General features: G+C 36.3%; 2 protein-coding genes across 2 annotated transcripts in view; both read right to left on the bottom strand.

The window, feature by feature from the left end:
• Positions 1–240: 240 nt before the first annotated feature.
• Positions 241–17,869, bottom strand: LOC128984221 (protein O-mannosyl-transferase TMTC1-like; the record flags this gene model as incomplete). Its single annotated transcript, XM_054403521.1, has 15 exons — positions 241–2,081; positions 2,862–2,987; positions 3,428–3,557; positions 4,992–5,127; positions 5,339–5,538; positions 5,787–5,930; positions 6,605–6,718; positions 7,013–7,186; positions 7,286–7,407; positions 8,328–8,517; positions 10,937–11,040; positions 11,914–11,986; positions 13,003–13,155; positions 17,216–17,289; positions 17,684–17,869. Coding segments are annotated over 15 exons (2,016 nt in total), but the record flags the coding sequence as incomplete, so codon positions are not given.
• A 12-nt stretch (positions 17,870–17,881) lies between these two features.
• LOC128984220 (protein O-mannosyl-transferase TMTC3-like) overlaps positions 17,882–27,677 on the bottom strand; it is a 150,149-nt gene continuing 140,353 nt past the window's right edge. Inside the window, exons 2-3 of the mRNA XM_054403520.1 lie at positions 18,090–18,199; positions 17,882–18,030 (exon numbers count right to left, since the gene is read on the bottom strand). Coding sequence (XP_054259495.1) covers positions 17,882–18,030; positions 18,090–18,199 — 259 coding nt within the window. The remainder of the gene's footprint in view (positions 18,031–18,089; positions 18,200–27,677) is intronic.

Genomic DNA, 27,677 nt, shown 5'->3' with positions numbered 1-27,677 from the left:
ATTTATTTTGATGAGCCGAGAAACATCAAAGAGTAAAAGCAATGAAAGCTTTAAATGTCATGGACAATGAATGCAAAAGGTCATTTCAACCCGTAAAAAGTCACAACTTCAGCGGGTTCATAGTAGATAAAACCTAAAAGTATATCAGGGATTCCGACGGGCAACGGCTAGTCATCATGTAAAGAGGAGTTGAAAACAAACACATATGCTTATATTAATATTACTTTATTCAAAAGCTCTCCTTGTTCGTTTTGAAAAACTACATAGTATACAAATATTGGTCTTATAATTACTTTCAATAAAATTGGTAAGTGTAATTAATAAAAATATCACTTCTAGGCAAAATATTTGGTAAAACACACATTTTTCCCATATACACTACAGTTTTTAAAGGGCATTATTACTTTATATTTATTGTTAATATTGAGTCCCACGGTTCAGCTTTCCTTATAGAAGACTGACAGAACTTACCAATACACTTTATTGCAAAGTACCGTGTGTCCTAGATCAGTGGAAACACTTAAATTGTTTATGATAAGAAAACATTGCCCTGGATAGGCTTAAGTTTGATTTACTCGTCCTTGTTTTTAAAATATTGGATTCCAAATATATAAATACGTCACAACTAAGTTGATTGTTGAATTGTTGAACTAAGTTGAACTAATTTAATTGTCATAAATAAATGTAAAATTCATTTTCAGATCTAATATGATTGGAATGCTACACAAGATACCATGGCTTTAGCACTGAAATCATGAAAATAGCTTGCACCACTATTATGTACCTATTCACTTGAATGATTTGCGCAGCGAGATAACCAAATTAACAGACATCTCCGCGAAACTGTTATAGATGCCTTTTGTTGCTAGAGTTATAATTTTAAGGCATTGCAATACAAATTGGACACACGGACAACCATTTAACCTTAAATGTTTTAGGAAATCAGTACAAATTTAACAGTACAAAAATGCTTATTTACACATTATTTACAGCACCAACACACGATGTTATTTACGAAAACATTTTAACTAACCAAGTTACAGTATATCATGTAAGTGTTTACATAAATTAAACGTATACTAAATATGGACAGTATAACAAGCTGCCTACTGTAATAAAAAAAGATGATAATAAGTTAACAGTTGTGGTTCCAACTCAAACGTTGTTTCTAAAGAAAAGTTTATTTTTATTTTTAACATTACAAATGATAACAAAAATATAATAACAAAGAGCTACGACTACGTTTGAGCACACACCATCTCATACATCTTCACTGACAGGGTTTCTTCTGAAATGAAATATGGATAACAATAACATTGCAGATTTCAATCGATAACCTTACAATTTGACCAGAGTCTTCGACTGCATTAAGGGTTTATAAGACTTTAATTTTGTTACATGTAAGCAATGAAAGAAATTATGTTTATCAGCCTATGTCAGAAGTTGTGAGTTATACAGAAACGAATTAATGCCTTCAAAATATAATGTGGAAAATTGTAACGGTTAAATCATAATACAATTTTATATTATATTACCAGTCACACCCTTACACATTGTGTTCAGATTTTGGCTTATACTTTATTATTTGCAATGACTGATTATATCGATCATGATAGCTTAATATAACTGGAAGTTTGAGGGTTTCATGATAACTATTTTCCATTCAATTGTTTATTTTCTACATAACAATAACATTGTTTTTAAGCAACGAGACAATAGAAATTATAATCAGGATATTTACCAAGCTGATTTTATTTTTTTTTTATTGACAAGGAAAAAAGGAAAAACTTTTGTATCTAAACTTCATACAGTTTTTAACTTCATACAGTTGGAAATGTAGTAAGATTTACTTCCTGATTCGATTTCTTTTGCAGTAAATATCTGGTCGATCAGCATCGAAGTAACGAGTTACAAACAATACTTGTAATTGTCCCTTGTCAGTACAGTCATCGCCAGCTCGTCCCCCGTGTTGTAGAGGTTGTTGACCCAGACTAGCTGCCGGGCTGAGCTGATTGCTCCGATTGCTCCACGCAGATGCGGGTTGGGTCTAAGGGTTGCGTGTCTCCCTCCATGTATCGCTCCTGCAACATTGCTGTTTAATTATCCCAAGAGTCTTAATATTTTGCAGTTGTCTTATTTATATCTATCATGGTATGCAACAATGTTTTTATATATTTATACACACTTACTCGTGTGTTTTTAAAGTATCCTAATTAAAATCTTACGAGCTCAGTCAATGTTTAATATAGTGGTACGATGCAATTTATACTATTCCAAATGGCAGAATAGGACCACAGTCTTCCCTGGCTTGTAAGATAACTTCCCAGCTTTTCCAGTAAACAATTAATCTAGAATTATATTTTTCGTTGTATTGGATGCACTATTGCATAGCAAGAAATCTTTCCTACCAAACTTTTGTGTTGAAATGGGTTCATTCTCAGAACACCTCAATTTTCAATTTGAATTTAAAGTGATTAATTATAAACTTGAACTTACATTGAAGTTAATTAAATAATACAGATGAAATAATTCAATCAGCAATTTCCTCTCAAAATATCTCATTTGCGCCCTAGAGTTGGAATGGATCATTCCTGCTCGCTAAATCAGCTGATTTCTCAGTTGGGGTTTCTACACCAACCACAACCGCTGTTACAGTACGTTAAAACCGGTAAACAAATAACATAATCCAAAAAAAGAAAACATAACCTAAATGACATTTTATATACAACTAAAATTATATCAGTGTATAACTAAGTTAATAATTATGGTGCTAGGAAAAAATCTTGTGTGTATTACGAGCGCAAACACACAAAAATAGCTATTTAATCATGACAAAAATAAGATGTATGTTTATAAAGTACCGTTGAGTCGCCGCCACTCTGTTTACTTCTACAAGAACTCTTAGTGTGATTAATCGGTCCCAGGGGACGCCACCATCTCGGCCTGTCAGGCTTGCTGTCTTCAACCTCACCATCGGTCCCGCACTCCTGCAACAAGGAATATAGAAATTAACAGCTGTGTCTAAAAACTATCCTTTAGTCACTAACAAGACTAAAAGACCGCGCCACTCATCCTACACTCATCCTTCACTCAGATTTGGGTTTAAATACGCACATAGTGGCGTACCCATCTTAAATAATTGATAATTGATTGAATTGAATTGATATTTCTTTGATGTGTTTCTTCTTGCTAAATACCAAAGCTAGTGAACCGACTGAAGTAGTGCACAAAGGTCTTATACTTCGGCAATATGCAGACTTACCAGTCTTTTCAAAACTGCATAACTATGCGAACTATGCCACATATACGTCTAAACTATTATGTGGATGCAAGTTTGACTATTAGACTTGTTTATAAACTATTTACACTGATTAAATCATACATATGAGTTCTAATTTTTTATCCTTATATTAGACATTTAGCTTACAGGGTGGTGAGTTTGGTAGACATGGGCCGTGGTCTGGCTAGGCTTGTACAGGTCCCAGCTGTGCACGTACAGCTCCGCCACATGTACTAGGCGTCGACTGCTGCTGTGACGACGGTTTATCAAGTACCATCTGTATAGGGAAGTACAACATATATTACATGTGTTTTCATGATTTTATTTGCAATATGAACTCGTGTTTGTGGTCAGTTTCAATCCATGATACTCGTATTCTGTGATCAAGCTATTTGCCTATCTTTCTATTTATCAAGATAATTCTCATTCAGATATATTCACAAATAATTCCCTCATTGTGGATACTGCTATGTTATATGAAACAATTTCGATATTGCTACAACTACTTTACTGGCAACGAAAATCTATACTTTGATGTTAAACAAGACTTTATAGCATTGTTTTATATATATGTTTATATATATATTTGTTTTATTGTGAACTAGAACCTCGACAAACTGCATTCAAAATTTGCAAAGTAATGTCAAGTACCTTTAAATTACATCCATTAGTTTTCTGTGAATAATTTATGATTTTAACTATTTTATCCATATAGGATTTTCGATGATTATCGGCAACTAATAAGAGCTAAAGAATGGAACAATTTAAACTAGTAGAGAAAAACACAGTTAAGCTACATCAATTTTGAAACATGTATGAGTAATACTTCAGCCTCAGTTGACACATTACTTATTTATCTTCCCTCAAAGACTTTAAGACGGAACATAAATTCAGAAACCAATTCCACGAGACAGTCCAATTAACGCTCAAGAGAAATTTGTGTAAGCTTTGGAATTTCCAAGTTGACTTGTTTCGCTTGTGGCAGCCATGTTACCCAAGTAATTAACCACAACGTTTAATGTCACTTTGAGATAAATATTGCCTGTCACCTCACTAGCGGTAAGAAATGGAAATAAATTGCCCTTTGTCGTTTTAGGGAGCCATCCCTTTAAACGTTAAATCTAACTTGGTGAGTCATGAATAATGACATAATTTCAGGCATTACATCACTATGTTATATGCGAATATACATAATATGAAGCAATACCAAATTAACATATATATGAATAAGGTTAGTTACATAACAGTGATAAATCACCTTAACTGGTTTATTATTATTATTTTTTTCAACTATGATTAACCTTATTTATTGTGTTAATAATATTTAAGTACATGTAAATACACGTGAGTAATTTTTCCGCTCGATGTATCGTTTAGTCTGTGTTAAATGTATTGCAAGTGCTAGAACCTCAAATCAGGCTTATGTCTGCAAGGCCCTATATTTTTATTTTGCACATTCTCAAACATATTTAGGTTGTCGTAGTTATAATTTAATAATTAGTTATTTTGTTTAGATCGTCAGCCTTGTTTAGTATCTTACTTGAAATAAGTTTATATGTGAGCTATTTCGTTTTAGACACCAGGTTTTCCAGGTAATCATGTCAGCGTGAACCGAGAATTAAACCTTTCCTTCTTTCATCATCAGCGAAAAATGACCAATGGAAAAAATCAGCTTAACAATCAGCTTCTAGGTATCTTTTGATTTCTTTACCTTATCAGGAACTGATGTAGCCTGGCTATCTGACCCTGGGCCCTTAGACAGCGCGCTACTCCCAGTGTCGCTGATAAGTGGTTGTTCTGTAGTCTTAATGCTCGCAAGTAGAACATCAGTGCTAGTCTTGGTATCCCTGCAAATGTGCATAGCATAATAAATGTAACAATTCCTTATTGTTGATGCACAATGTACACAAACTATGCCAGTTTCTGTTAATAGCTTATTTAAAATTATGCTTTCGCCATATGTACCGGAAGGAAACACATAGATCATAATGAAATGTAACTAGAACGTCTGTTGGAGGATTTATTATCTCAGAACTCTAACGGTTTATTACGACGTACCTCTCTCGTGCAGCCATGTAGCGAAGTAGGCTTGGTAGTCAGGTGAGGTTGGTATCAGCTGTGTCACGTGGTACAACAGTCGGGCTGCTATTGGTGGAGACCTGAGCTTGGCCAGGACCAGGTATGCTGGGCTGTATGACGTGTCCAGCCTCAGACATCTCTCTAGCATCGTCACCGCCTCCATCGTGCGGTTCATCTTCCTGAACATTAAAAGAATCGTTACTTCTACGAGTGAGAGCCAGTGTGAGACATTGCATTTTGTGAAATTAGTCACATGGCAATCCTAAAGAAAAACTATTGAAATTAAGTCTTGAATGAATCAAGCACTTAATTGCAATGCACCATGAGTAAGAGCACCTGTATTGAAGTACATGTGTTTGTTTTGTGGCATAAAATATTACGAAAACGTATAACTACAATTTGGGATTAATATTTCAATTCAACATACCTGTAGACCTGACCGAGGTTATAGTGCGCATTGACGTGGGACGGCGAGATCGTAATGGCTGACAGAAAGTGATTCTCGGCTTCGTTTGGAGAACTCATCAGCGTGCCCAGATTATTGTGAGCGCTCGCATAACGCGGCCATAACCTAGACACATGTAGATGGTTATTAACGAGGTATACCTTTGATTATTTAGTCTCCAATATCATGCCAATAGCCAATGGTTATACAAAACACTGAGTAAGGAATTTCACAAAACACTGTTCAAATTCAAGTTGAAAGCATGTTCAAACTCAATTAAATTAATTTAACTTTACTAAATATCTGTTTCAATAGTATATTTTGAGATAAACATCGAAAATAAGGATTTAAACCTTGTCGAATTGGTACTTAATATTATTGGTTTTTTTTTCTCATATTATAAAAAAAACAATTAACGATTAAATTAATTTATTAAGAAATCCAAATGTGTGCAATAAAACAAGAAAACCTTTAAACCATCAATACCTAGGCTTAACATATATCATAAGTAGTAATTTTGTACCCCAATTAGAATTTTTAAAATAGCCAGATCTAAAAATATTCTTGTGCAATGAACGCTACAATCACATGTCTTGTATGAACAAGAGAATGAGGCTAACAATATTTCGCTGAACAAACCAAGCATGTGCTCCTCTGTATTGTTATTAAACTCGTAATATAGTATTTTACAAATCCATTTACTTAAGTTAATTTAATTTAGTTAATTATCAAACTTATAACCCCTAAGTATTTGCATTCGAACAAATACTATCTGCCATATAAAAAACATTAATGTTTACCTGATTGCCTCCTTATAATGTGTTATAGCGAGGTCTGGAATGTTGGTGTCCCGTAGGTAGTTTGCCAGATTGTAGTGCATCTTAGCGTTGTGAGGTAGAGCTTTGATTCCAGCCCTATATAAACAGTATAAAAACCCTTTTTTAGAATTCAATTTTACAGTGTTGTATGTCATTAAACGTAATTAATTTACATCTGGTATATAGTTTCTATTCGATTTATAAAATTTTTGGTGTCTATTTTAAGGTTAAGAAGAGTGAATGGTGCCTGATTTAGGTGACAGCCTTACCCCTGCCTCAGATCAACTAACGAAGAGAGATTATTAAAATCCAAGTGATCATAGCCACCCGGTTCCATTTATGAGTCACAAATATTCTTTTATTAATTTGTTAGAAACCACAGACACTAACCTGACAAGTGACTCCCTTGTCGCCCAGTCATTATTCCTGACGAAGGTTCTGCAGGAGAATGACGTCACCAGCAGCAGCAGCCCCAGCAGCAGGAACAGTCGACGGCGAGGTCGAGGACCACACCAGCCGTGTAACTGTTGGGCTCCGTACGCTACCAGCAGCACTCCTCCCAAACTGTACGTAAAATACACGTCACACGTCACTTTGGCGGTTATCCCAAATATATACTTCTAAATAACTTGTGTAAGTGTATCATTAGATAAATGAGGTTACCTAGGCATATAGAGGACCCGCTCGGCGACGACGAAGCCGACAGTGAAGAGGAGGTTAGTAGCTGGTAGAAATGGAGCTGCCAATAGTAAACCTGCTAACACCAGTGGAGCGTGCCTTTGCGCCTGCAACACATTTGGCAAATATACCCACTTTTGTGAGGCCATCTGGCCATAGAAATCACAGTGTGATTGTTACAGTACAATCCAAGCGTATTAGTTGTGTATTGTAATTGTGTTGTGCATATTGCACAATCCCTTTCACTTTTATTATTTTCAAAGTAAAAATGCAAGTTTATTTATTTAACATCATTAAGAAATAGTTTCCTGAGGATTTACCTTATTCAAACTTAAGGTGGTTTAAACAGTGGAATTGTTTGAATATAATTTATGCTGTCTTACATTAGGGTTTCCACACAATATTTATGGTCATTTTTAAATAATTTCGCAACATTTGGGCAACCATGTGTAGGAGCCGTTGTTTCTAGAATTATTGATGTTTTGTCGTTTCAGAGACAGTAAGAGAGGGATGATGTTTGATCGTGTGGGTCGCCTGCGGAGTTCATTAGTCAGCAACGCTGTCCTCCATTATTCTTAGCGTTAAACACTATCTTCTGAAAACACCACTGTGTCACAACACGTTTGGTCCTTCAAATAAACTGAGATATTAAATCACATCTCTATGAATTATACGAATCTACATGGTGATTAACGTAAGTTGTCCAGTATCTCAATAAAATAATATGTAAATAATCTATTAACATGTTGAAAATTAAAATAATAAACACGTTTAGTGATTTTAAAAATGTTTAAAACGTTGTGAAACCTCTGGAAAGTTTTGAAGCGTCCAGTGCTCAGATGATGGTCGAATATTACTATGGATTCATCACCTTAGTTTATTTTATTTACACCTCAGAGACAGTAATCACTCTAGGTGAACCATCGTGTATTTTTTCTTGAAATAAGTATTGTTAATCAAAATTAGTTATATGTTACAGTTAAATATGTATGGCGTGTTAAGACAAACAACAGTCAAGTTGTTTTACCTCAAAGTCAGCGGCGCAGCGGTAGGCGATGAGTACACAACAGGTAAGAAACAGCGCCGTGGTCAGGTTGCGACAGTCTGCTAGTGACGTCACGAGAGGGATGGAGCCCATCTGCCAGTCATGACTGAGGGTAGAAGGACATACTAGGAGCCACCAGTTGAACGCTGCTAGGTAGCAGAACGTCAGGAGCCTGTAAAGAGTAATGATAAGAAGTTAAGAGTCACAAGTGATGGACATGGGCCCGGGTTACTGCAGTCCAACTCTCAGTCTAAGAGTAGGCAATAGAGGGACGTACGAGCGTATGCAGCTTTAAAGCCTCAGTATCGGTATAGTGAATGTCGCTATTATTTGAAGGCGAATGTAAGAGCACATGTAAAAGAATTGGTAATCAAATTAAAAGTCTGTCTCGCGTGATTTCAACAATGTGAGAATTTGAGTTCATATATTTGGGACTGTATGCTGTTCGTAAAAATTTAAATGTCATTTAGGTAAGCCTAATCTTAAATATCATACACAATATTCAAGTGGTAATTTTCAATTGTTGAAAACGGTAGTAAGAATTCAGTTTACGCAGTTCAAGTCTCCAGTGAAACATGAACGTTGGTCAATAAATAAAAAAACACAATGCTACACATACAACGATCTTGATCAAATAAAAAAAAACAGGTTGCCCAACCCTTAAAAAAACTTGAAAATGTGTTTTGAATTGTTTGTAAAATGAAATTACTATAGTGAACCAAAAAATGAACCGTAAAACTAAAACAACTTACAATTAGTAAGTACTAAATATGTTTTTTTTGTAACAGAAAATTGAACTATACGCATTATATTTTTACTTTTAATATAAATTTCTTCTCATTTTCGATCAATTTCTGAAACGCTGCACAACAGCTAGGTGCAAGTATAGACATTATTTAATCAATGCTGGCGCTCACAGGCACAAAAGTCCCCCGCGGGTCCGTAACTGATTCAATATAGCTGTACACACAAGGCCCGGGCCGCCTCGGGGGATCACAACTCGCAGAAATTGTTTCTGCGAGGTAAACTCTTTTATCAGATTGAAAATGTCTGCTTATTTTAGGTAATAAGAAGCACGCTCAAGTTTTTATTATGAAACCGATATGAATACTACATGATTCTACATGTGATAATGAAACTTCTTAGCAAAGTTGATGTCAATTATTGACATTATTACGAAAATTAGTTTCAAATATGTTGTACCTGATTAGAAACATCAGAAGCAATTTTTTACTCTATTTAAATATTATTTGTATTGATAAAATGTAGATAAATATGTTCAGTATGCGTGAGGAAATGTATTGCTATACTAATATGTGTTTAGGAATTATTAAAAGGAAACGTGCATAATATTTAAAGACACATTTTAGTGATGGTATACGCTTTAAAACATTTGTTCAAATAACGTATTTACTACTCGCATAAAACACATATACACTTGGAATTCATTGGAATTTGGAAATAAATGGGGATGTACCGTGTCATTTATAGGTCAATCGAATGTTACTACTACTGTTAAATATTTATACATTTTACCATTAAGGGTGCATGTGTTCATAAGTATACATTCATTTTTAATTCCCTAATGCTTTTTTGACTACCGGGCAAAAAAGAGATAGGTTTTTACTATCTAGATCGTCTACGAAATGGTCTGTAATAAAAAAAATATGCTTTTATGCTACAAAAAACATGTTGTTTCAACTAAATAAAGGTTTTCAATGCTAGATTATATGTTTTGTGTTGCAATATAACGATTTGACCGGATTAGGACGAGTGAGATCTGGTCTGAAAGCACTTGTCCAGGTCCAGTGATGAACTCTACATTGTTGTCCAGTAAACCCGTCACAGAGACATGGTGGCATTGTGTGTGTAAGAGCTCTCCACCTCACACACATTGTGCTCTCCTTATGTGAAACTTTTACAAGGGTCTGCCACAAAACACATTGATTGATATGTAACAAATGATAAGTTATAGCCGTTCATACAAACCAATGTAATGCTGGGTCATCCTCAGAGCTATCTCAGGAGACTTAACTTAGTTGACGTATTTCAGGAAATAAACTAAATACTAACTTACACAAACCCAAAAGCCAATAAAAACACGAAAGACAACAAATGACACCACTTCCCCATTGGGACCCTGTCCCCTAACTCACTATACCATTGTTACGCCCAATACTGACCATTAGATTAAGTTCACAGACCTATTCAAAGCCTTCTGCAGGTCAGCACAACATATGATGAAGTGAGAGAATAAGTTACCTCTACATGGTTGTAATTTACTTAAATTTTTTAAGTCAACTGTAAGACCAATAAATATACCAAGTAAAGTTAAATATAAAAAAGTACGCTTCAGCTCTTCCTGCTAAAATATTAAGAATCTCACTTTTTACTTTTGGAAATCATTTTGAGATCCTAAAGACTAAAATTGGATCAACATTTACAGAGAAGAGTCAACATAAAGTAGTTTACACTATGAATGGCAGACACAGCACCACCTGACACTTATTAATACTTGCCTTCCGTCACTCAAGTCACAGCTCACCTTGTTTGCAGATTATTGCATTAGATCTCTGCTACATTATACTAACCTGACGTACGGACAAGGGTGAAAGGCTGCAGGATTGTCTTGGCTGGAGAACTTAGGTAAAGCTCCCTGCAACATTGCCAGCCGAAACGCCAACAACATACTCGTCTGGAACCCAACACGTGAAATCAAACGACTGATAATAAAAACAATGGAGAATAATACAGTGTGGTAGAAAAGTCCCGGAACGGTTAAATATTTTAAAAAATAATGCAGATAGAGCTAAAATACTTGGTACAAAGTTACAGGGCATAAAACTCTATTTTAACACATATTCATACATTGTATTCACTAAAAAAGACCTTTAATTTGATGTGCATATTGACCTATGCTTCCATTTAAGATTTTCTTCTGACTCCTTGTAGGACGTCCCCCTGAAGAGTGATTGAATCACTGAATATGTGTTAAAATAGAGTTTTATGCCCTGTAACTTTGTACCAAGTATTTTAGCTCTATCTGCATTATTTTTTACAATATTTAACCGTTCCGGGACTTTTCTACCACACTGTATATTAATAACAAAGTTCAGTGCATCTTGCGGATATATTGCCAATTCGGTAATGGCATAGCTTGTAGCAATGGGACACGAATGACAGTCAATATCAAAGCTATCCACTGCAAATATACGTCTAATTACAGTTGACATAGATATGCATATAATTATAAACTAATAGCCCCAAGGCTGTAGACAAACATCTCCAGTCTCCCTCGAGAGCTCATAATGTATAATGTAGACCCACAACACACTCGACACAGTCTGTCGCTACGTCTCAAACTTATGCTACAACATATGCTTGTATCTACAACATAGTAATAATGTCTTACGTAGTCACTGACAACTATCACAAACAGTTTTATATTGAGTTTAAGCAAATGGATTACTTTTTACACATTTGATACAAGTATATAACAAGCAGAAGCCGAAAAAAGTGACGACATCTAAACATTCTTATTTAAGTGTACAAAGAAACAATCACTTACCGCTACGAGTATTTTAGCCGTCCTGCGGGCGAATAACAGGCTTTCCTCGTTCCAGCGCGCTTCCGCAACAACCCTAAAACGGCAATGGACAGTGTGTATGTTAGACAGTAATATATTTGGTAGTGGTAAGTGTTATATAAAATTTACTAAAATAATCTTAACCTAATAATACAATAGTATATAATCATCTTATAAACTTGAGGGGAATTTGCGCCAAATATTCTGAATTAACTACATGCCGAACTTTCAATATCTCACGCTTGAAAGAAAGATAATTTTGAGAGGTAGAGAATTTCAAAGTCATGATTTCAATTTTGGTTTTCAGTGTTCTTATAAATTTATTTTATTTTTTTCTAAAACCTTGCAGCCAACACTTACATTGTAAGTTTGTTTCAATGCAATATAATATGGTTTAACTAAGAGCTAGTGTTCTTATGTAAAAATAGCATATTTGTGCTACTGTCGAAATTGACTTTTCCCCCCTTATACTATTTGGATCAGATGTTAAGAGAAAGACCCTTTCTGCAAACTGCCACTAAAATGATGACGTTATAAGTTTTTAAAAAACATTATCGTGTAGTGAGGGGGTTTTGGAATTCGTCTTAATTTTGTTTTTGTGTCTATCTTTAAGGCATAGAAAAGTCTAATCCTCTTTAAAACATTTGTATAGAAATATAAAAACTAAAAATGTATACTTATTTAAGCATTGTTGTTTAACTGATGGTAAAAAAAATTTAGAAATGTTTAAGTTTGCTTGTTTATGGAAATCGCAAATTTATCCTATTAACATCATATAAAAACATAAACTATACAAATATGATAAAACAAACACTTTTCCTCCTCTCTGTAGCAGCAAATATCAGTACTCGAAGAATGTAATGTTATTGAAATAGGAAATAAATATTATTTGCTTATTAAAATTGTTGGTAAAATATTACTTAGTCATCAGGTTGGCTGCAGTGGGGGATATTAAACCAAAAGCACACACTGTATAAAATAATTTCCTTGGTTGCATAAGTTTTGAGTATATTAAAGTCGATGTAGTATTAGGTACAATTTATTAGGTTATTAGGTTTGTTTATTAGGTACCTCTTAACATGAGGCCAACACTTGTAGAGATCGTATCCTAAGTTGACTAGAAGCACAGTCAGACCAGTCTCCTTAGCTAACATTGACAGAGCTGCCATGACACAGCTACATGCCACCTTGCCACTGCTACCACCAGGTAACCTCCACCCTTCACTGTAACACAACACTTGTGAGATTGTAGCCTAAGTTGACTAGCAGCACAGCAGACCAGTCTCCTTGGCTAACATTGACAGAGCTGCCATGACACAGCTACATGCCACCTTGCCACTGCTACCTCCAGGTAGCCTCCACCCTTCACTGTAACACAACACTTGTGAGATTGTAGCCTAAGTTGACTAGCAGCACAGCAGACCAGTCTCCTTGGCTAACATTAACAGAGCTGCCATGACACAGCTACATGCCACCTTGCCACTGCTACCTCCAGGTAGCCTCCACCCTTCACTGTAACACAACACTTGTGAGATTGTAGCCTAAGTTGACTAGCAGCACAGCAGACCAGTCTCCTTGGCTAACATTGACAGAGCTGCCATGACACAGCTACATGCCACCTTGCCACTGCTACCTCCAGGTAACCTCGACCCTTCACTGTAACACAACACTTGTGAGATTGTAGCCTAAGTTGACTAGAAGCACAGCAGACCAGTCTCCTTGGCTAACATTGACAGAGCTGCCATGACACAGCTACATGCCACCTTGCCACTACTACCTCCAGGTAACCTCCACCCTTCACTGCAACACAACACTTGTGAGATTGTAGCCTAAGTTGACTAGAAGCACAGCAGACCAGTCTCCTTGGCTAACATGGACAGAGCTGCCATGACACAGCTACATGCCACCTTGCCACTACTACCTCCAGGTAACCTCCACCCTTCACTGTAACACAACACTTGTGAGATTGTAGCCTAAGTTGACTAGCAGCACAGCAGACCAGTCTCCTTGGCTAAAATGGACAGAGCTGCCATGACACAGCTACATGCCACCTTGCCACTGCTTCCTCCAGGTAGCCTCCACCCTTCACTGTAACACAACACTTGTGAGATTGTAGCCTAAGTTGACTAGCAGCACAGCAGACCAGTCTCCTTGGCTAACATTGACAGAGCTGCCATGACACAGCTACATGCCACCTTGCCACTGCTACCTCCAGGTAGCCTCCACCCTTCACTGTAACACAACACTTGTGAGATTGTAGCCTAAGTTGACTAGCAGCACAGCAGACCAGTCTCCTTGGCTAACATTGACAGAGCTGCCATGACACAGCTACATGCCACCTTGCCACTGCTACCTCCAGGTAACCTCGACCCTTCACTGTAACACAACACTTGTGAGATTGTAGCCTAAGTTGACTAGAAGCACAGCAGACCAGTCTCCTTGGCTAACATTGACAGAGCTGCCATGACACAGCTACATGCCACCTTGCCACTACTACCTCCAGGTAACCTCCACCCTTCACTGTAACACAACACTTGTGAGATTGTAGCCTAAGTTGACTAGCAGCACAGCAGACCAGTCTCCTTGGCTAACATTGACAGAGCTGCCATGACACAGCTACATGCCACCTTGCCACTGCTACCTCCAGGTAGCCTCCACCCTTCACTGTAACACAACACTTGTGAGATTGTAGCCTAAGTTGACTAGCAGCACAGCAGACCAGTCTCCTTGGCTAACATTGACAGAGCTGCCATGACACAGCTACATGCCACCTTGCCACTGCTACCTCCAGGTAACCTCGACCCTTCACTGTAACACAACACTTGTGAGATTGTAGCCTAAGTTGACTAGAAGCACAGCAGACCAGTCTCCTTGGCTAACATTGACAGAGCTGCCATGACACAGCTACATGCCACCTTGCCACTACTACCTCCAGGTAACCTCCACCCTTCACTGTAACACAACACTTGTGAGATTGTAGCCTAAGTTGACTAGAAGCACAGCAGACCAGTCTCCTTGGCTAACATGGACAGAGCTGCCATGACACAGCTACATGCCACCTTGCCACTACTACCTCCAGGTAACCTCCACCCTTCACTGTAACACAACACTTGTGAGATTGTAGCCTAAGTTGACTAGCAGCACAGCAGACCAGTCTCCTTGGCTAACATGGACAGAGCTGCCATGACACAGCTACATGCCACCTTGCCACTGCTTCCTCCAGGTAGCCTCCACCCTTCACTGTAACACAACACTTGTGAGATTGTAGCCTAAGTTGACTAGCAGCACAGCAGACCAGTCCCCTTGGCTAACATTGACAGAGCTGCCATGACACAGCTACATGCCACCTTGCCACTGTTACCTCCAGGTAGCCTCCACCCTTCACTGTAACACAACACTTGTGAGATTGTAGCCTAAGTTGACTAGCAGCACAGCAGACCAGTCTCCTTGGCTAACATTGACAGAGCTGCCATGACACAGCTACATGCCACCTTGCCACTGCTACCTCCAGGTAACCTCGACCCTTCACTGTAACACAACACTTGTGAGATTGTAGCCTAAGTTGACTAGAAGCACAGCAGACCAGTCTCCTTGGCTAACATTGACAGAGCTGCCATGACACAGCTACATGCCACCTTGCCACTACTACCTCCAGGTAACCTCCACCCTTCACTGTAACACAACACTTGTGAGATTGTAGCCTAAGTTGACTAGAAGCACAGCAGACCAGTCTCCTTGGCTAACATGGACAGAGCTGCCATGACAAAGCTATATGCCACCTTGCCACTGCTACCTCCAGCTAACCTCCACCCTTCACTGTAACACAACACTTGTGAAATTGTAGCCTAAGTTGACTAGCAGCTTAGCAGACCAGTCTCCTTGGCTAACATGGACAGAGCTGCCATGACACAGCTACATGCCACCTTGCCACTACTACCTCCAGGTAACCTCCACCCTTCACTGTAACACAACACTTGTGAGATTGTAGCCTAAGTTGACTAGCAGCACAGCAGACCAGTCTCCTTAGCTAACATGGACAGAGCTGCCATGACACAGCTACATGCCACCTTGCCACTGCTACCTCCAGCTAACCTCCACCCTTCACTGTAACACAACACTTGTGAGATTGTAGCCTAAGTTGACTAGCAGCACAGCAGACGAGTCTCCTTGGATAACATTGACAAAGCTGCCATAACAAAGCTATATGCCACCTTGCCACTGCTACCTCCAGCTAACCTCCACCCTTCACTGTAACACAACACTTGTGAGATTGTAGCCTAAGTTGACTAGAAGCACAGCAGACCAGTCCCTTGGCTAACATTGACAGAGCTACCATGACACAGCTACATGCCACCTTGCCACTGCTACCTCTAGCTAACCTCCACCCTTCACTGTAACATAACACTTGTGAGATTGTAGCCTAAGTTGACTAGCAGCACAGCAGACCAGTCTCCTTGGCTAACATAGACAGAGCTGCCATGACACAGCTACATGCCACCTTGCCACTGCTACCTCCAGGTAACCTCCACCCTTCACTGTAACACAACACTTGTGAGATTGTAGCCTAAGTTGACTAGCAGCACAGCAGACCAGTCTCCTTGGCTAACATGGACAGAGCTGCCATGACACAGCTACATGCCACCTTGCCACTGCTACCTCCAGGTAACCTCGACCCATCACTGCAATACAATACTTATAGAGGTTCCGAAATGATCCAAATCACACTTTTTAACACATTGTTATTGAAGAGTTAGGAAAGTATTATAATGCTTTATCAGCGCTGTACACTCTCTTACCAGGCATTATTGTAAATCTATGCTATTCTTCCTAATAAGTAATTCCAGTGTTTAAAATGTATGTCAAATAAACTACAGGTATTATCCAAATACTAGTTCACAACAGTAGACATGCACGTTAGTACTTTTCTTATCATTTTATACATCTAACTTTTCCTCTATGTATTTGGCATATTGCAACCTCACCCTTGTGAATTACCACTTATGAATTATATCTCTTATCAAGTATGATGATATAGATACAGTGCCTTAGTGTCGTTGCACTAAAGATGTTAGTATAAAAAAATCTTGACATAAATTCTCCCATAACACGTGGTGCGATATCACTGTGTTTAAACTATTTTATTAGGTCTTCTAATAGTTGAGAAAACTAATAGTTTTAAGACAACTCTAAATAAAACATAAAGGTTTTATTTTGTAGAATTACTTTAATCAATTTAAGAAACTTCTTATGAAAATGTAATTCAATAATATTTCTATCTACTTACTCGTGGTAAATGAGAAAGGACAGAAGAAACAAAAAGCAAGCCAGGACATCGGCTCGCCCTACAATCCCAGCAACCTAGAAACATTATTAATTCAGAGCTAACATACGGCATGGTATGGATTAAACATATTATGCTTTGCAGTAAAAAAGGACAGGGTTAATATGAAAAACCTTCATATTTGTGTTTTTGTATAAGGAAACTGTTATTGAACATTGTTACTTGTTGCCTGTATTTCAATGAGTAGCCCTTAAAAATATGTGTAATTTTTCCTGTCTACTTTTTTAACATTTTCATGATACGGGCTTTTATAACACGCCAAAAATACGTATTAATTTGTATTGCATGAACTGGCAAAATATATTATGAGAATGCATTTTTTTTTAAGTACAACCTTTGTACACAATTAAACAATGAAACAACAATGTAAACAATAAATACCTAAACTTCAAAAGACTTTCTTTAAATTACCCCTTCGGTATGTATCGGGTGAGCCGCGAAGAGCAGACCAGCGACTGTGGCGAATCCTGCCTGCAGACCAGCCACGACCAGAGCCGCTCTGGTAAACAGCAGACAGCAGGCCACATGCAGCGCAAGGTTGAGACCATGGTATGAGGCTGGCTGGAGTCCACACAGCCAGTAGTTGAGTCTGTAACAAGTACAATGTTGTTAATAGACCAGCGACTGTGGCGAATCCTGCCTGCAGACCAGCCACGACCAGAGCCGCTCTGGTAAACAGCAGACAGCAGGCCACATGCAGCGCAAGGTTGAGACCATGGTATGAGGCTGGCTGGAGCCCACACAGCCAGTAGTTGAGTCTGTAACAAGTACAATGTTGTTAATAGACCAGCGACTGTGGCGAATCCTGCCTGCAGACCAGCCACGACCAGCGCCGCTCTGGTAAACAGCAGACAGCAGGTCACATGCAGCGCAAGGTTGAGACCATGGTATGAGGCTGGCTGGAGTCCACACAGCCAGTAGTTGAGTCTGTAACAAGTACAATGTTGTTAATAGACCCGCGACTTTGTCGAACCCTGCCTACAGACTGAATATATGTTATGTACCTAATTAATATGAATGAACTTGTCTCCAAGGTTTCTGCAACTTTTCAGGAAAAGGAGTATGTGCAGCTAATGCTAAAGTTATCTTAGTAAGTTGTTTGACGTCATAATCCACAACATCTTGCTGGGAAGCTTAAAGCATACGATGTGGGAGGTATGACAGATAGGTGACTGAAAGTCGCTTGAGTGCTATATCATGAATCGATGTCAAACCAGCTGGCTGTTAGAGGTGCCTTCTGAAGTGAAATGCATATACCAATAGTATGGTCTTCATCTACTTGAGCATTGCGTCCCACAAGGCTCTGTCATAGGCCCTCTGCTTTTCGTTATCTACATTAATGATCCGAGATACGAAGAGAGATCTCTCCTATACACAGACGACACTATGATATCTAGACATTATCGACTGAAATTGCTCCAAATTGACTATGAGAATCTCATGATGGCTGCCAAGGATAGGTTTGTGCAGATTGAGCTTAAGCTGAATGGATCTTGACTCAAAATCTAATCTGTACTTAAAAAAAGAAACATAGTTCCTGTCGAAGACTCACAGTGTTTGAAAATTTTAGGTTTCTGGATGGACAGCCAGCTCTCATGTGAAGACCACAATTTCCAACAAACTGTCAAAAACAATCTTTCTGCTTCGCAAAATCAAGCTAGAGATATCTGAACAGTATTTACTGACCATGCATGGCCTATCCCATAGTCACCTAAACTACTATGGTTATAGTCTGCAGTTGTGGAGTCATGCGCCAGGTTCTTTCAGAGATCTTTTACACTTTAGTAGAAGGCACTCAGAGTTGTTACATCTAGTAAAGCTGACACCCACTGTAGACCTCTTGTCGTGCGTCTGGGAGTTATAAAAATATTTTGCCAGTATGTCTTCAACAGTGTTGTACACTTGAGGAAAAACATAGACGATTGTAGATTCAGGGGTGACCTTTATGGCTGCAATTCTCGAAAACGGAGCCAGCTTGATCTTCCGGCCCATCGTCTTAGTAAGACTGCAAACAATTTCCCCACTCTGGCCATAAAACTGTACAATAATCTCAGCGTTGAAACTAGAAGCCTGTCGGTTGAAGCGTTCGTAGCACACATGCCTAGGGAGTTGACTAGCCCCCTCTATTCCATCAAGGAGTATTTTGAACCCCCTCACTCAGTTTGAACAAAATTATCCATCACCTTGTATATAGTGTAAAAAGTCTTTAAGTTTTAAATTTAGTTTATAACGCAATCTATCCAGCTATGGCTGTTCAAAGATGAATAGCCAGTAAAGGTAAATGTACCTATTGTTGCCCCATGACAAATACCTACAGAAATGTATATTTTTTTATTTTTTTACACAATAGTGTAAAATTAAATGTATTGCAATTAGACCAGGACGTTCACATGCGTGATCATCCATAAATGATCAGCTGTAAGTAGTATCGACCTCGACTTGCCATGGTTGAGTCACATCAGTTACTGATGACTCGCCGACAGTCTCGTTGTATCACGCGACCGCCATACCTCACGTAATCATATGGTTATGGTAATTTCACTTCATGTAATAGAATTATTATTTCAGTTACCCTCTTCACCATTTGAATGTATGAAATATGACAATTTAGTTCTTACAACAAATAGAGTTGGTAGAATAAGGCTATCAGTTAGTAGAGTGACAGACAGTGAAAATGAGGCAGGGATTACGTGAGTTCGTGTCCAAATGCATAAGTAAAGTTCATTTTCGCTATTTACAAACGCATCCCTTGCTTAACTAATAAGAAGTACCTTAGGTTACTTTAGTGACATTAGTGTCATAAGGTTATACATTAAACATAGCAGTCTACAAAACTTCTTGGTTTTTTTTCTAAAACAATTATAAATAATTACACAATTACCTTCGTTAAGAGTAAAGAATGTTGTCTAAATATTGGTTTGTAAAACACTAGTTACAAAACGTGTTGTTATATTATGTACGTATGAGAGGACGTCTAAGTTAATTAAACTGCTAACAGTTGGAGAACCTCTCTCGGTTTTGGTGCTACAAAAACTTGCAATGTAATTAATCGAGCAGAACAGCCGCCTACTTTGTATTCCGCCAGACGATGACGGACGTGCAGGGGGTGAAGGGAGGGATGGTATATTAGACAGTATAAGAAGGGATGGGGTTGAGTCATATTGTGACGTGAATAACAACGACCAACCTAATATTAGATTACCTATCAACTCGTCACAGCAAAACAAATAAGAAACAAGTAGGTGTTTGTGCTTAGTTTTATGCCCGTAGATTTAAAAGGGCTTACTGCATACCTTAATTAAATTTCTGTTTACTTACTGCTTTTTTGTACAGACAAAGGTTGGTGACCTCGTTTACCTCTCATTTTCGTTTCCACGTGGGCCACAGAGACATGTGCGTGGAACGTTACCAGCTGAGCAAAAGGGTAAACTGTACTAATACAAAGTAGTGGCAGATACCATGTTCCAAACCCACGACTTCACCGTGGTGCTATCGACTAAGCCACCTTCTTACAATAAGTTTTTATTGATCTGAGATTTGGTCATTTCAAGCATTTTGACAAAAATAATATTTATGAGACGGGCTTACTATGTTACTTTTATAATATTCATTATTAATTTGTCTATTGTATATTGTAAAATTATAAAGGATGGAGGTTTTACAGTGGTTCCTTTAGAAGACTGTCCACACTTATTGTAAGCTCCTATACATGCTCGTGGAGGTATGTTAACAAATAATTTAAATTTTACTGACAACTTTCAAGGTAGGAATATACAATAAGAAGGACGGCTACTAAATTGGTAAAAAAAAATGTTTTTGCTTAAAATATTTAAGTAATCAAATCAATCCAGTAACGAGGGCTCACAAGGTGTTAAATAGAATTAATCAATTAATCAAAAAACTAAATCTGCAAACTCCTACGTATTTTTCTTCCTTTTCCAAATTGTTTTTAAGTTGTCAAAAAGTCTCTGTTTCTAATGTAATCATTTCCCTCCATGTAAAGTCATGAAACTATTTTCATCATAACTAAAACAAATTGAATCTAACAATATACAAATACTTCCGCCCCAGCAAACCTATAGACTAAGCAAATTTTAATTTACCTGGCTGGATTTCTACTAAAACCCCAGTTCCTATAGTCCTATAGAGTTCGTGAACTGAAATGTTCTATCTGGAGCAAAGTGTGATTGAAAATTGACGCACATGCACCATACCCTCAACTATTAGTCGACAGCTGGGTCAGACATTGCAACGTGCTCTGTTGTGTCAGAAACATTGTTATAACACATTCCACAGTGTCTGGCTTTGTTGCTGAGGGATTCCAAATAGCTGTATTACTTTGTATTACTTATTGTATTACTAAGAACCAAATCACTTATTAAAGAAACAAATAAAATTAAATTTTCCTTACATGTTTAGAAACTAATATATGTTTTCCAACTACAGGTTTAAAAATATTATATTGTACTGCTAAGTATACACACATCAATTACAAATTATTTCTGTTTTTAAATAGAAAAAAAAAACAGCATATTTTGTCAATGGCGAGTAAGACAACGTTGAATGTTGAAGAGCGGTGAAAAAATAAACATTTAAGCAATATTGTATAACTTAATATGTTGTTTATTAATTTTAGGAACATTTCTCGCGTATATGGTACATTCTTATCTCTTATATTGTAAGAATTTTTACTTTTAGAAAACGTCCTAAAAGGTAAACCTTCCACCTTGGTATGTCTTTTCCAAATTTGAAAAACAATATTTAATTCAATTTGCCAAGTTAATGTTTTTCGTCTGATGTTTACGACATTGGGATTTCATAACATTTTGAAAAGTGTATTCAAGTACTTATTTATAATCATGAGTTTTAAAAAGGCATAGCACGTTACGCCTTACTACACTGTTTGACATTGTGTATAATCGTTTTGAGAGTAACAAAGCATAGGCAAGCTTGCATTTACATTGCGAGCTTGGTTGCCCGGTATATTAAACTGTTGTCATGCAGATCGAACTATCAAACCCTTTGTTTAGGAGTAAAGCTGCCATGTTATGTGCATTGCACGGATTTACATTCATGTTTTGTGGGAACGCGTAAACACAATCAAATATGGAATGATATTTGAGGGTTGTACTTAATAAAAAGAAAATTAGATATTTTACTGTTAAATATTCTACAATTTAGAAAATATTAACATATCTATGACCAAACTAATAGTAGATATTTCGCTACATGTTTCTTTAAAATTGTACGGAAATAAGTATTTGAGATTAGCTATAGAATATTATAAAAGTCGAAAAAAATTACTCTTGGCTGAAAATAATCTGGACTTTTCTAATATTTGAACCTATAACTAAGCTTTCAGTATACTATTAATTATAGTCATCCTGAACATGATTACTTATTTGTATTGTTTTTTTATGCTTTTTAATGTGTTTTTTGTAATTCAGGTATTCCATGTTTATAGGATCAAAATTATTCGTTTTAAATAAACTTTTCAAAACTATAAGGGGGGAAACCGACATTACATTTTGGACATAGGCATTCCTACTTCAGCAATTATGTTTGAATAATAAGCTTTTCACATTAAGCTCAACCAATGAATTACATTTTCCTACAGTTATAAGATTCTAGCTATAGACAAATCGGGATTTCTTGTACTGATTGTAGCATGGAAAGTAGCCAATTGCTGCGTTTACTTACTTTTGCCGCACTCATTTTACTTTTGCCGCATTCATATTTTTGAAGCACTCCAGTATTCTAACCAAACAACACAAAACTGGGTGCTTTTATTAGGCTAAAAATACGTGTACGCATGAAAATAAGTTGACAACACTTACGATCAGCTGTTTCAGTGTTATTGTTCGTTCAACGCTTGGCTTTAACCTAATCCAAAACGAGTTGTTTTGTGTTTTAAATATTAGTTAGTCCTATGCTTTATAGTAACTGTAAGAAAAATATAATGTGTAACACGAGCGCAAAGTGCCTTTGCTGCACTTGAGAAACCTCTACACTCGCCTGCGGCTCGTACGTAAACAATTCTCTCATGTGCAGCAGAGTGCAATTGCTCATACTAATTACACGAATAACAAATGCTCAAACTTTCTGGAAAACAGTCGTTTTAGTTCTCTAAATTGTCCGCAAAATCATAGTTTTCGGATAACTTCAAATAGGGGAAAAAAACGTTGGATTTTTCGGTTCACTAACCTCAAAATTGGTTTAATTTTAAGATATTTTAAGCTATGTTTGTAAACAACAGAATTGTAAGCATTGCTGACGACTTTGTATAACCTATAATTATAAGGTTTTATTTTGGAACGATTAGAAGGTTATTTAAACAATATGATGAAAATAATTGTTCATTAGACGTAGCGAAAGTGTCTTGTTGGTACTTTGTCATATTTTCAATCTCGGCTGCACCTCCCTTGTAATACACGATTGCGTACCAAAAGAGCCACTTTGACTCCTAGTGATTAAAACTACTATTATTTTATTTAGTAAATTTCCATTTGAGATCTTGGGTATATTTAAATCATAACATCACTAATGTATTCTCCAGGAATATCTTAAAACGGTTTACGATATGCCTGGCGTCCATTTGGGTGGGGTAAAATACTTGAAGAAAAAGAATCACTGAGGCTACGACTGAGATAAAAGGTTCGGGTGGAATTTATTTTGACGAGCCGAGAAACTTCAAAGAGTAAATCTTAATCGAGACTTTAAGATATAAACGAAAGCTAAACTAGGAGCTCTTTGCCACGGGGTATCCATAGTACTTTTTCATTCATTGAGCGAAGCGAACGAAGATTTTGGGAACTTGGCCTTATGCAAACTTGGTAATTGAATCAAGCAGGAATGACTGAACATATTGTGGCCAAACGTACCATGGATATTTCGAAAAACAGTAGAAATTCGATTTACCAAACTAATTTCAATTCCATTACGCATTTACAATTTAATTCAAAATAAAAATTTACATTTTTTGACATTATCCTTATGGGTTGCTATGATTCCGGTATCACTGACAGTACTACAGGTATTTATCCTTTTATTTGTAAATACGTGTCCAGACGCGAAACGTGTTTATGAATAGTTGTAGGCCAAACTTCTGTGGGAAATATCAATAATAACATTTGCAGGGAATTGCCAAATAGAATGCCTTTAGCTGTCCAACAATTACAGCAATGCAGACCTACTAATGTCTCAGTGGAATTGCCTCTATGGAGAGCAGAGTCGTTATTTCCTCAAGTATCAATTTTCTTGAAAATAATTAGGAGAATTGTTGTTTCAATGTTTATTACTGTACAGTTGTTTACAAAAATAGCCTAAATAATTAAATAATTAATTATATGTATAGTACATTATGTTTCAATTCTGCTTCAAGCAAATGATAAGTACATTAAGTTTTTTGTAAAATTTCTCTTGAGATAAACTAAAAAAAAAAAATATAACAAAACAAAAAGTTTAGAAATTATTCAAGCCTATTAATTAACAAAATAATATAACCCGACTTGATGTTAACCTAACACGCTCTTTTACGTTCCAATACATATTTTAGAGTTAGTAATAGTGCTTTGGTAGAGCTTTTGTATGGTAAAGGCACAAAGAAGTTAGGTACTTCCCTTTACATTTACTTCCCTTTGGTAAGAAGGTCAAGATTATTGAACGATATCATGTAAACCATTTTGAATTTTAAAATATATTAGAATACTTAACAAATGACTGAGATTTTATAAAATCTATAAATAGGAAAGTTAAGTGCGTTGTTTAGGTAAACTACTAATAGTCTACAGTATAACAATTAGGTGATGCTATGTTATTATACGTGTAAAATGGATGCAACTAAATAATATCTTAAGTAAGTTATACAACTCGAAAACTAAATGATAAAGCACTGTGACATGAAGAGACGTTTTTATCACATTTAGATAAAGCTGAACACTCTTTAACATTTTCCTCACTTCTGTATAAACAATTACAATAAAACAGGATGATAACTACATTGAATTACTTAGTTAAGAGTTATCACGAATGTCGTGTTTTCTATGTGAAATTCTTATCAAAACCTGCATAATACTTACAAGATATTTGGAAAACTAGGATATTAGTTAGCTTATAGATAAAAAGGGTCGTGCTACAGCAAATTAAATTAATATTAAAAATTAGTTATTTTACATAGCACCTGCAACCCATATGCTGGTTTCCTTATGGCACAGCAGCAAATTTAAAATTCTTTGTATTTTAACTTTCCAATAGTAAATTATATTCAATAAGAATAGTATAACATTCCATTATATGTATTCTCTTTCTAAAACTTAATACTTAATACAGTCTTTGCAAATCATGTTTTCTCCTAAAGCTTTTTTTATAAACATATAATAATTTTATTTTTACATTTTTACTAAGAACTGTTGAGTACATTCAATTATCAAGGGGGGCAAAATATAATAATAAAATGATAATGAATTGAAACAACGACACTAAACTACCTGTAAACAGATACTTTGATAATCCATCAATGAAATAAAAACGTAAGTGCTTTCATTTTAAGAAGCATACTTATACTGTTGTTTGTATTTGGTTTGACGTAAAGACAACGGCCAAAATTATCGTCAGACGCTTAACAAATATACAGGGTGTGGTATAATAATAAACCTGTATAATTTATACCCTGTATAAATAGCCACCTTCGATATCATGTTGCCGTGATTGTTTTCACGACGTTTAAGCATACACGTTTTTAGTTTAAATCCCAATGATAGAAACTTAATAGCAAAAGCTGTAATAATTGATTGCACAATTTCTTCGTTCAATAAAAAAAAAAGAAAAATGTGTAACTCTTTCCATAAAGAAAACACTATTCAAATTAAAATATATGTTGCTAGGTATAAAGGGACGTTGACCAAAGAAACTGTCTAGATTTATGGTACCTAGTCAGTTAGTTATTACTGGTTAACATATAACCAACTGCAATAGGTATGCATAATAGTACTGTAGGTGGTACATGAAAATGCCGTATATCGAAATATATCATATTGGACGTCAGGGAAAATCTAATAACTCAATTATGACAGATAAAGAGCCATTTATCAAATAATTTATTGAAAAGAATTGTGACCTACAACGGATTTCAATGTGCAAAAGCACCTGTAAGTAGGAAATGGGTTTTTAACGAGCTATTAATCCCGTTTATCGCCCTATCTGCACTCTTTACGTTTAGCTTAACAGGTAACAATAACGCTTGCTGATAATACATGTATAACAGTTTAACATTGTTGATTTGTTTGTTAATAGCTAAACTGACAACAAGTAAAAATCAACAAAGCAATTAAATATTTGCATGAGCATAACAAATTTTGGTGGTCTTACGTCACGCATAGATCTATGTACTCTACTAGTACTATTCACCAATGACTACACGTTCTACAGCATTGGCTGGGACATTTTTGTAAAAGTAACTTATCCAACATGTATTTTATTTGCTTGTCGTGCAACAATATTTAAGTCTTAAGATTATTTTTTACTAAATAATCATTCTAAAAACAAAAATAAATTAATATTAATTATTATTAATCAATTATTATAAATATATAAATTAACGGCCTTTCAAAGTGTAACAAACGAGGAGCTTGAACTGTCGTTCGGATGATTCATGTTGATAGATTGTAACAAGAGAGAGGGAACTAAACATTACTAACATCAATCTCTTTTACACTCAAGCTTCTCCCGTCAACGGAGAAATATATTCACCGGTTCTCTGCTCTATATATTACACGATTAATGTAACTGTTAAGTTTATACGGAATTTGTTTCCAAAAGCTAGGACTTAAAACTTACACTGTCCACGTAATAAAACTATACATCACATCACCATTTCATGAAATAATACATGTCATGTATATCCACTTAAATAAAATGAAATTTGGGTTTAAACTTCCACACGTATGGCGTTAGGCAGTTGATCAATAATTAATGAGCATTGCATTATTAAACGTGTGCTATGGAAATAATTACATCGCCAGAATCATACAACTTCATTATTTATTAAAACTTTTATCTCTGGTCATTGATTGGACTGGCTATTGTGCAAGCATTTGTTTGTTTGTTATACAATGCAAATGAAAAATCTCTTTAAATAGGACGATACTTAAACTATTTGCAGCTGAAATCACACATAATGTGCAATTAATATTATCAGTTCCCCATACTAAACTAATGCTTTGTAAATTCTCAATACTAGTTGGTATAAATAGAAAACATCCTAACACGAAATTATATGAAAGTGAACTCATCAAAGAAGGTAAGTTCGAGTGGTTTTTAGTACAATAATATAGGTAAATATTTACAAACATTTTTACAAATGCAATTAAAATTAAATTAAAGTATAATTAATTAGTAGGTATTAACC

The sequence above is a fragment of the Macrosteles quadrilineatus genome, unplaced genomic scaffold (assembly GCF_028750875.1).
Source record: "Macrosteles quadrilineatus isolate MER2022 unplaced genomic scaffold, UCM_ALF_1.0 Scaffold_2__2_contigs__length_208266976, whole genome shotgun sequence".
NCBI lineage: Eukaryota > Metazoa > Arthropoda > Insecta > Hemiptera > Cicadellidae > Macrosteles > Macrosteles quadrilineatus.
This window is presented reverse-complemented; position numbering and strand designations above follow the sequence as displayed.